This window comes from Pagrus pagrus, assembly GCF_965226575.1.
Source record: "Pagrus pagrus genome assembly, chromosome: 12".
Lineage (NCBI taxonomy): Eukaryota > Metazoa > Chordata > Actinopteri > Spariformes > Sparidae > Pagrus > Pagrus pagrus.
Window position 1 is genome coordinate 6199001 of NC_140196.1, and position 12014 is coordinate 6211014.

General features: G+C 44.1%; 1 protein-coding gene across 2 annotated transcripts in view; it reads right to left on the reverse strand.

The window, feature by feature from the left end:
• The window catches only part of LOC311265910 (ephrin type-A receptor 3-like), a 92290-nt gene that overhangs the window by 46512 nt on the left and 33764 nt on the right, over positions 1-12014 (reverse strand). For both annotated transcript variants that reach the window (XM_084368028.1, XM_084368027.1), the window contains exon 6: positions 1230-1385. In XM_084368028.1, coding sequence (XP_084224154.1) covers positions 1230-1385 — 156 coding nt within the window. The remainder of the gene's footprint in view (positions 1-1229; positions 1386-12014) is intronic.

The window sequence follows — 12014 nt, forward strand, 5'->3', positions numbered from 1 at the left end:
AATTTGTCAATCGATGCCCATTCGTCCTGACATCTCATCGGGTCCTGGCTGAGCAGTGAGCCCCCAGGGGGCCGTGGGCAGAGCCTGGGACTTTCCTGATTAGCCTTCCCAGTGGCGAGCCTCTCTGAAGTGCAGGAGGATTGGGGGGGAAAGCTCGACATGGGGGATGGAGGCCATGCTGGGGATAATTGAAGCTGTCGGTTGTAAATCTCCCGACTGATCCTGCTAATTCTGTCTTTTTCTTTTCTCCATCCCCCCCTCTTCCCTGGGCTACACTTAGCTGTCCATCATCATTGTTTCTCCTGATCGGCCTTTTATGACATTTAGATTATACGCCTCTGATAGTCCACTTTTCCCCCCTGCTGTTTCTATTCTTTGCCTGTGTCTTAAGTGTCATTCTCCATATCTCTCCATCGCTAATTCCACCACCTTGCCTCCTCATTTTCTCATTTTCACCCTCTCCATCCTCCCTCAGTGCTCTTGTGTGCGCGTGAGCGCCCATACATATTTGAAAGAACCGTTACTCATTCTCAGCTGATAACACCGACCGTTACACATCTCACCTGCTACAGCGATTAATGAGTGTAATCTACCATAACCCGATAATGGGTTTCGGTATGTGTGCGCACGCTTGTGTGTGTGTTCCTCCATATTTCTTTAGTTCGGACTCTCTCTCTCTCTCTCCCACAGTGTCACTGTTCCTCTCCAACCCCCCACATCCGTCCGTCCATCTCAATCCATCTCTTTCCGTCCCTCCCTCCTCATCCTCTCTATTCTCCCCCGGCTCTGTTCATGAGGAGGTGGTCCGATCCCCCCTCGCTCTGCAAGTGTGCGTGAGAAGCTGACAAAGAATAAGGAACATCATCACATTTCTACCACCGGTATCAGTGTTCTCATGTGAGATATCTGTGGACTGTAACCACACAGCTGACACACGTGAATGTGTGTGTGTTTTATGTATGTATCTCAAGTGATGTGTAAACCAATAGCAGCGGAGGAAGAGGAACACGCGTGGAGGGATTATAGATAGAAAAATGAATAATAGGAATAGGAATACATTGCAAGCTAATTAAATTGGAATATAATCCAAACATTGCATTTTTTTATTAATTTACATTTCATGACATAGAAATGTAAACAGCCAAAGTACACTGAATACATTACGTGATATGAAATAGCTATGACCGTGTTCGTAGCCAATAAAATGTACATGTGTTTGCATCACTCACGTGTGCAGGCCATGGAGCGTGGGTCGGTCTCAGCGCGGTAGAAACCTTTCTCGCAGACGCACTCCTCGGCTTGTTCCTGCGGGGAGGAGCTGTGCGGAGGACATTTGGTGCAGTAGGCATCCGTGGCCGAAGCTTTGTAGGTCCCAGGTCTGCACGCTGAAGGGAGGAGACAGATGAACACCGGGGTTAGAGGCTGACAACTCGACCGCACATGATGTAGATTTCGCTCAAAGATTATTACTCATGAAGGAAAGGTAAAACTCCAGCGATACATACAAGCATATACATTTTATTATATGAAGTTACATTTAAAACATTTAATCAAGATCCAAGTGAAACGGTCAATTTAAATGGTCTTTTTTGTGTTGAATGATGAAGTGTGGACTTAAATTCCCTTTAAGTTTATTGTTAAACTGTAAAACATCCTGCGTCCCTTACAGATCTTTGTCACAAGTGTTTGATGACCACATTTGGAGGGGTCATTGCAAAAAAACTGTTTTACTTCCAACTATTTTGTATCTGTATTGGCTTCCCAGCTCTGGGAACACGGCAACATTGCTGAAAAGGAGTCGCATGGCAATAAATATGATCAGACAGGTTTTTAACAAACCTCCTGAGTAGCCAGACTTAATTGGAAGAAAGAAAATTATGAAATTATTTCCCAAACTGCCCGTTTTCAATTATTTATTCAGTGTACCTACTGCAGTTAGGCAGGCACACCCTTTTCCTGCTTTTCAGCTGCATTCAATTTCAGTGTTACCTGTAAATAACGTGGTTTGATCAGTCTATCTAAACTGCTGGCTTTTTCACACCCTGTCTGATCCGAGTTGCCAGCTCTCAGCTCGGTGAGTGCAATGATATCAGAACAGTGAGAAAAAATCGTGGGCAAAAACTGCAGAATAAAACCAAGGCTGAGCGATAATATCCTTCCAATCCTGTGTGAAAATAGAGGAGAGTCTGAGGCTGAACTGAAATTCAAAAAGGTAGAAAATGCTCAGAAAACACAGAACAACATTAGGAGTTATGCTACAACAGAGTTACTATAGATAGATACTGATAGGTCATAATACGTGCCGTGCAGCACCCGGGGCAAAGAACGCGAAAAAAACAATGTTTGATCTAACGCGCTGTGACATTAGGTCTACGTGAGATCCTTTTACATCAGGCTGAAGGCCCGTATATCCACAGCACAACGACACAGTGCAACGGCAGATCGACTGTCATCCCTGTTATATAAGCTTTAGACCTTCAGGCAACCAGGGGGGGAAAATACACAGTTGCAGTCACAGCAATAATCACAATAACATAATATGACTATTGCTACGGCTGTTACAGTGGCTGCGTATCAGTCATTATGTGGAGTCATAAAACTGGGGAGGGGGAAGCGTGCCACTGCTCAACAGGAGCGAGGCGGCCCGCTGAAATAGATTGGGGACTCGAATGATTTCCCTTTCGCATCCTCGGCAGTAAAATGGAATTCCTGACTTCCCCTTTGGTAATCTGAATATAGATTACGCATGTGTTTATTTATACATTCATAGGCCACGGTATTCCCGTCCTCACGAGCCTTTTTTGCCACCGTGGTAAATAGTATTACGGTGTACAAAGCCCCCATGTAAGGAAAATGAGGGTGTCTCAAAGGCAATTCGATAGATGCCCTGTGTGTATGCATGTGTGTGTGTGTGAGTGTGTGGGTTGGATCAATGATGCGACAGAATCCGCCAGGTGCTGATTGCTTCGCGTTCGTGTGCGAGAAGGTGTTAAGTATGCGGCGAGTACGCGCGCGCGTGTGTGAGAGCATGTGTGTGAGCTTGCTGATTGCTTGTGCTGGTGGTGAAGGTCACGAATTTAATCAAGCTACACGTCACTCGGCCCAGAAAGGCTGTAAATTATAACACACACACACACACACGTTCGCAGGCACACCCGTGTGTTCGACGGCGTGGTTTAACCTGCGGACGGAGGAACGGGAAAGTGGCCCAAAAGTAGTGTGATTTCTCACCGTGGAGGTAAGTTCCTCCACCTGGACGCTGTGCTTGCTCGCATACAGACAGTATTTTTAGGTATTTTTAGGCAAATCATTCATCATAGGGGAGCAAAGTCCACTAGCACAATCCCCAAAAGACCTGAGAGAACACTGGAAAAGGGATGTGTGTGTGTGTGTAGGTGTGAAAGAGAGGGGGAGCAAGAAAGAAAGAACGAAAGGAAAGAAGAGAGTGATAATTCTCAAAGGGTTTCTGCTCTCTTTCCTCCTTCCTGTCAGCTTCCAAGGTAATGGGTGCCTATGTGCTGTGCTAGTGACTATATGTGTGTGTGTGTGTGTGTGTGTGTGTGTGTGTGTGTGTGTGTGTGTGTGTGTGTGTGTGTGTGTGTGTGTGTGTTCCTGTTGGCCGGGCTGTGTGAGCACGGTGGAAAAGCAGCTTTTCTCCGGGGACGTTTCATCCGGAGAGTCCTGGCTCCGGGCGCTGGCCAGCCACACAGGCACAAAGGAGCCCGGCGCTGGAGGACAGACAGGGCGCCCCGTGCCAGGGCCTGGCGTCCGAACAACTGCCTAATCAAAAACTTTCTGCAAGAATGGTGGCTTGGCTGCTTCAAGTGGAGCTTCCTTCGCCCGATCTGCTGCTTTCTGTTCTGCTTTTCCACCTCGTTTTCACTCCAGTTTTCTTCTTTCTCTCCCCCCTTTTCCACTCTCTCCCACTTTTTTTTTTTTGCTTCTTATGTTCTCCTCTACTCCCTGTGTGTGCCCCATGGGAAATGTGTTACTTGACTTGGTTCCCTTATGATTAATGATTTACCGTAGATATGAAAAAGGGACAAGAAGGCTGAGGCAGTACGACAGTGCTCGCACAACCATGCACTCGCACACAAAGCAGACGCACCGGAGCGCAAAAGTTTAGACACAGAAACTATGTTGTCGAACGGTGAGCTAACTCCAAATGTTGACAATACTGTATGTAGGCTGCATGTGTGTGTGTGTGTGTGTGTGTGTGTGTGTGTGTGTGTGTGTGTGTGTTTCTCCTAAAGACAAAGCGTGGCATCAGATCCAGTGTCTTATTAAAAATTCATTCGGTCACCAGAGAGAATTAGTGTATTTATGCCAATCGATAGCTCTTAGATATGATATAGTACTGCTACTCAAGACACACCCTCAGTCACCACGCACTGATTGAGAAGGGAACAGCCCAACTGTCTCCTTTGGGAAAACACGGTATGAGCTGATTGGCTTCTGTTATACTCTATTTCTATTATCCTGCTGCAGCTACTTTTAAAAAAAAATAATTGTAAAGTTTCAGAACGTAGTTAAAAAAGCCTTCTGCAGCTTCCCAGACAACACGGATATGCCTCTAAAAAGCAGCACTAATCAATATATTTATAATAAGTGGGCCACATGACTGTGTATAAAGTCAATGGTGTCACTTAAAGTGATAAACGCACACAGATTTTTTAACCCAGACTCCCGTGAGCTCTACAGAGATTATTTTATTACATTTTTTAGCATTTCTTAGCTCATTGTTTTGGTTTACGTCTCACAACTAAACAGTAGATTTTAAACTTTACTTTAAAAAAGTGAGGAAACCAATTACCTTAGAATTAATAGGTAAAGTAGACTATTACATTTAAGTTATGAGCTAAAAAGTTTTAACATTTTAAAATTATTATTCTCCTTTACTTGGTAATTTTGAGGTAATCGGTTTTTAACTAAAAGAGTTAAAGAGTGTAAAAACTGACTTAGCGCCACATAAACGAAGACAGTCAGAACATCTATGCACTTCAGGAGCTTGGATACTGATGAATGTTTCTTTTCTGTAGCATGAAATAAAGGTTATCTATTAAAAGTACCTCCACGATGAAGGGAACTTAACTGCATGGGTCTCTTATACAAGACACACACAAGACAAATGGTACTTTCACACAAGCCGCTTTTACAGTTAATTTATATTGTACTGTTAAGGGGTCATGTGTAAGTACGGAGCTGTAAGTGACTGTTTAATTAATGCTGGGAACATGAATGTGTTATTTAGACCTGGATACCGCGGCGCCGCTCAGCCTCGATTACAATTCAGCCCAGTGGTCACCCACAATATTGCACCCACTTGCCCAGAACTGTTGACAGGACACCAAAGTCAATTACGACTCTTTCAATTATGAGTGTTTGATCCATGGGAGGTTTTATATCTGTGAAACTTCACACCAATTATCATCACAGTGTAAAGTCTGGAGGCCAAGCGGGAACTGGCAGGTGGGGCCAGCAGGAGGGTCATTACCGTGCATACTGAGCGGGCCGCATCAACAGGAAGTAAAAACCCAGAAGCTGGAAACTTTTTTCTGGCATTTGTGCCAGGATTAGCAACTCTCATTGGACTGGATAGGGGCCATCTTTGGGTTCGGTATCTTGTTCTATTATTACATTTTTGGCGTCTTCAGACTTCAGCTGCATTTCTCTATAATTGGTTACATCACGCTCAGATAAGGTGTAGGAGTTTGTTTGTTTGAATGACACAAGCTGCCGACTTTACCGGAAGAGTACATGTAGAGGAAATGCATTCACTTCATGTTAGAAAGGGCCTGAGCAGATTCAAACACACACACACACACACAGAAACACAGACCCGATATATCTCATTGTCAAACTCATTACATTCTAATTACATTCAACCAGGCGGCTCTGTACGTATGCAGAATCACATCAGCTGCACTTTCCTGAATCAAACGCTTCCTCTGCCTGGCTGGGAGCCGTCTCCTCTCCTCCACTTCCCTTTCAAATGTTCCTGCTAGTTTAACTGTTAATTGCTCTGTTCTCTTGCACTCAGTCGCACTCGCTTCAAGTCAAACATTGGCTCCCCGCCGGCTTTACCATAAAGGGCAGAAAGAGGAGGAAACTCTTGAGTGTGTGTGTGTGTTTGTGTGTGGTGTTTGTGTATGGGTGGGGGGGTATAGTGAGTGAGTGTGTGTGTGTGTGTTCTTTTGAGAGAGAAGTTGTGTAAAGCTTGCTGGCCCACGGGAGATGAGCTCCATAATGGTCACCATGGCAACAGGCTTTCAAGATGGAGCCCTTCTAGTGCCCCTCGAGTGCCACAGCTCCTGGAGCACAGAGCAGCCTGTCTGTCTGTCTGTCCGTGTGTGTGTGTGTGTGTGTGTGTGTGTGTGCGTGTGTGTGTGTCTGTGTGTGTGTCTGTTTGCAGGCTACCCAGGCGTTATTTGAGGCCAGCTACTTAAAAATTGATACATCAAGCGTCAGTGGAGAAATCTGACGAGATTGAATCTGACGTCCTTTACGGCCACCGAGGTCGCGTCTGTGTGTGTGTGTGTGTGTGTGTGTGTGTGTGTGTGTGTGTTTGTGCTCATGTGTACATACCCGTGAGACATGCTTACGGTCAAACTGACATGTTTTCATGCCGGACAAACTTTGTGTTGAAACATTGAAGAATGACTTTGAAAGAGGAAACATCAACCTTTAGGAGCCAATAAATCATTGTTTGCTTACCGGTACTTCGGAAACATTACAGATGTTCATTTTAATCAATAGATTCACTGTTTGTTGGCGTGATAGCAAAGAAAAGCAAAGAACGTGTTTTCATGTTGCAGAAGAACATGACACAATTTTCATGCGAAAATACATCAGTGTGTGTCTGTGCATGTGTGTGTGTGTGTGTGGTAATGAGGAGGTGTGTGGAATAGAGATGTCAGCATCACCGCCCCGCCCCCCTGCTGAGAACCTCTAATCCCTAATCGGAGTTCATAACAACCTTTAACACCATAATATTCACCATTACTCCTAATCCTGTGAAACACACACACACACACACACACACACACACACTCGCCCACACACACTGTTCCTGAGTTTACATTACATCAGCTCTTTCTTTCTTTCTTTCTTTCTTTCTTTCTTTCTCTTTCTTTCTTTCTTTCTTTCTTTCTTTCTTTCTTTCTTTCTTTTTCTCTTTCTGTCTTTTCCTTTCTGAGGATTTCTCATATCCACTTATTAAACTTTAATGACCTCATACAGTTTGCTCTGAATGAATAACTTTGCACTGCGTTACAAAATGTCATTGCCTTAGGTGGCACCATTACCATTACAGAAATGTTGTAAAACAGTGAGTTCAGTGTAGTTATATGTGCAGTGACTCACAGGGGATGTTAAACTACACTGTAAAATCTGACAAAGTGACTTTACTTTTTTTTTTTGAGAAAACTGATTTCCTTAAAATGACAAAGTAGACTAATGATTTTAATTTGTTAAAACCTTTTAGGTCGTACAACTTCAATCAAATAATCACGTTTTAACATGTACAGTGTGTCTGAGTTACTGACAACAATCAAAACAAAAAAATACACTAAAAGTTTAAATTTTACCCTGATACACAACACTATGGGGATACTAAAACGCTAAAAGTTTTAACAACTTAAAATGATTTGTCTACTTGACTTGATCATTTTGAGGTTTCATCAGTTATCATCTGTTTCCTTGATTTTTTAAAGTCACTGTCAGATTTTACAGTGTAGAAGACATCATTATTATCTCAGCAGTCAGAAAATAAGAGCTCTAAAGATGCAGTGAGGAAGTCGTTTGGAAATATATTGAGCCACATCTGGTTTGATAAAATAAATCTATTAAATCTTTTCAGAAAACTATGATTTTTAACAACTATAACATACTCATAGGGGGATAAGAAATTAACATGATCGCCCATTAGAGACTGCAGTTGCTCAAGTATAATGTGGTGCATACTGTATATAGAAGTGAAACACATCTGCATGTTCAAATGATTTCCCACACTGTCAGCTGTAAACATAACACAGAAATTGCATTACAGAGCCGCTTACCATGGTTGTGTTGTTATGCAGGTTTGTGATGCAATATGTTTATAATGAAAGTTTATCTACCGGGAACATTTGCACAGGTTTCAGTGCTTGAACTGGGCTGAGCTCACTGGCACGGACACTCTGGGTATTTGCCATCAGTGGACGGTAAACCCACCTGAACCAACTTGATGATGGATCCCGGTGTTTGAGACTAAATATTGTGTTGTTTGATGGTGTTTTAGGCCAGAAATGTAGAGCTTTAATATTTGCACAGACGGCCTTTGATGTTTGTCGTGGAAAAGAAATCAGTCGACCGTAGAAACCTGAATTATCAGCGAATACATTTATTTTCAAGTGTAGGCTGAGGTCAGATCCCGTGGTGTGTGTGGGCTTATATGGTTAGGTATTTTTTTTTCGATTTGGCAGAAAGAAAATGGCATATTCAGTTATAAAACACCGTGCTTAAAAAATATATTTTGTAGGACTAGTTTCACAGCATCAACATCTATTTATCCCAGTTCAGTCTCTACAGTTCAGACTATGGTGTACTCATATTGTGCTGTACACCAGCGAGAACTTTTGCCTGCAAACTTTTGTTTGGCGAAAGACGAGGCAGGATCTGATGGCTGCAGAGCGCCGTGAGATGTGAGCTGTGTCCAGACAGGACATGTAGACCTCCGTGATTGACACCTCAGGACAGACCCTTACTGTGTTTACAGCATCTTATTACTTCTCTGACCCAAACACACACACACACGCGCGGTCAATCAGACCGGATATGAACGGTTTGTGATGTCCAGTACATGAAGCACATGAGTACACTCTGGTTTCTTTCTGATCTACTCTCTGTCCTCTGGATGCCAGCCAATTACTGCGAGCGGCCAAGGGGAACTACTGGATGAGATGAAGCTCCCCCTCTTCCTCATTCTGTCCATCTCTGTCTTTCCCCAGTCCGCTGTCCCTCCATCTATCTCTGTGTTTGCCCTCCAGTCTGTCTATGTCTATTTTTCTGTCTGTCTGTCTGTCTGTCTGTCTCGCTCTTTTTTTGGCCATCTCGACTTTCTTCTGTGTGTGTGTGTGTGTGTGAGTCTGCCTTTATATGTGTGTCTTATTTCCCAGTGGGCTGTCTGTCATACGTTGACCCTGACCTTCTCCAGAGCTCCTGCACAAATATTTACTCTCTCGCTGACAGGCATACACACACACACACGCACACATGCACACACACACACACACACACACACACACACACACACACACACACACACACACACACAAACTTAAAGAAAATCAGAGGGAAAGAGAGCTCAATTTCAGTGCAATTAAAACACACACATCCACACACACACACACACACACACACACACACACACACACACACACACACACACACACACACACACACACACACTCTTCTTCTCGTGGTAACCCAAGCTGATGGCTCACTAATTTTGAGCCGGGATGATTATCCTGTGGTCTAAAAACAGATAAAATAGATACCAGGTGCATGTGTGTTTCTGTGTGAAAGGGGTCATGGGCGAGGGACAGAGAGAGAGAGAGAGAGAGAGAGAGCATGACAGGCCTATAGAGGGAGTCTGTTGGGAGTTTGGTTCACCGTCTGAATAACTTATTCTTCAGTCTGTCTGTTTCGCTATCAAGATAAAAGGCCAGAAACACAAAGATTCACCTTCTCCCTTCAAACACAACACACACACACACATCTGCATACACACATTTTAACCTACACTATAACCACACACATTCTCCCTCCCCAGGCGCACACGTCGCTTAAAGATCCTCCATAAAAACCAAACCCGCAGCTTTAACATACACACAATCGCACACATCTTCTCTCCCCAGATACACTCGAGACACATATACGCCGCGGCAGTAAACGTGCCCGCATCGGCCGGCCCCGTGACCGGCAGAGTGTGTGTAGGCCGAGTGCGCCTCCTTTTCCTCACCCACGTTATTTTCAGTTCATCACTCTCAATTATTCATTCTCTCAGGCGGAGGAGGAAAGGAGAGCCCCGTGCCTTTTTCTCTGTGTCACTCACACAGACACACACTCATACGCTAACGCAGCTTTACCTGTCAAGTGGGGGCCATATTCTCGCCGTCTTTAATCTGCCGGTGGGCAGTGGTCGAACTTGTCAGCCAAACGCGCATTAGCAGGAAAACCCAGACTCGTGTGTTTTATTCTCATTCGCAGGTGAAGATCACAAAGACTTCATTGTCAAAGGCAGAAGAAAAGCCGAGCACGATAAAGCGTTCCTCGCCGTTTTTGTGACTGTGTACAAATTCCCGAGCGTACGTCTTCGTAAAGTCATGAATTTATGTATGCGTACATGTGCGTCCCCAAGTGTCCCCAGTCCACCTGACAGAACCAGTATTACCTCGTGATGAATTAAGTATTTACCTGACACACATCCCTGACACCCCGGCGCCCATTCAGCGCTCGCACAGGAAGTCAAGGGTGTCACATACAAAAGAGTCCCCTCTTGGGGAAATTGCCACCGCGGGTCCCTTTTGTGCTCTCGGTAATGAAATCTGCACCATTCAGGTTAGCAGGTGCTTTTCACCTGATAAAAACATATCTGCAAAACAATGAGATCTGTGAGTAGATCTGCTTAAGAAGCAGCCTGGAGAGGTATTTATACTCGACCTCAATGGTGTCCTCTCAGCGTAGCAATGGAGAAAGATGATCTTATGCTGCTGTTTTTGGGCTCATGTATTCTCTGCTTCATTTACTCTTTTTGGTCATTTGTTAAGTTGCAACTGACAGAAGAAGTTTGTTCTCTGTTAGTAATCCATTACAACCTAACACACACCCTCCAGACAATATCAAGACAACTGCATCACATATAAGACGAGTGGTACCACTAAAACATTTGCCGAATTAGTTATTAGCAGTTCCTTTTTGCACTGTACTCAAAGATGCCAAGATGACTATCACCGGATGACCTTTCGACTGAAGTAAACTTAAAAATGTGACAATTCTCAAGGAATTTCTGGATTTACAAGGAGCTGTTTTTTCTATGTGAGATTAATGTTAACAGAAATCAGAGATAGCGATATATATTCAGAAAGTGCAAGTGACACAGAATGACACATATGTGTATCGTGTCTGTGTATTCAGACGTCACTGAGTCATGGCGCTTTAAGAGAGTGTGATCAGAAGCCAAATCAGCCAGCCAAACTACAATAACTAACTTCCTGTTATTTCAGAACACCGATATGCATCTGTCCCTTTCATGTCATGCGGTATCTTTACCTCACATCTCTCCCACGAGAAAACCCCCAAGTAAAAGCAGCAGTCAAATTGCAGGTGTTTCAGCTAGGCCCACTTACACGAGACGTCTGTTTCAGCCTGAAGCGTCGGTATAAATTGTGAGAGAACTGTGATATGGCCATTTAAAAATGAAATTTACCCTGTCACGTCTCTCATCAGGTTCTGTGTAACCATTCTTTGTTCTCTGCGGCGCTGGAGCTAAAAGCTGTTTGAATTTTCTGAATGGTTCCTCTTGGCTGTAGAACAATAGTGCAGCTGTACCACATACAAAAGCAGCAACAAATTGGACCTCGAGCGCGGCTGCATCTGCATGACGTGTTTTGGAACCGAGCAATAACGCCTGTGCAACGCCGGCCCAATCAGTCTGACAGGCTGATCGTACATCTGGAAGCCATCCATGGACTAAAAAGAGAGGGAGAGGGAGGGGGGGAAGGGGAAGGGGTCAATGGCTGACTTCCTGTTCCTGTGTTTCCTGTTCTAGCTGCATGCACGCCTCCTCTCGTGCACCTTTAGATCTTAAGTGGAGCAAACTCAACACTGATTCAACACCATAGAAATGTGAAAATTACGAACTTTCCCATGAGTGCACACATGTTTATCCCTAGCTGGATCTCGACAGCATATGGAAAGCAGCCAATTAATGCCAACTGTACCCAAAGGAGACAAACTCACTCCTCTACACCTCT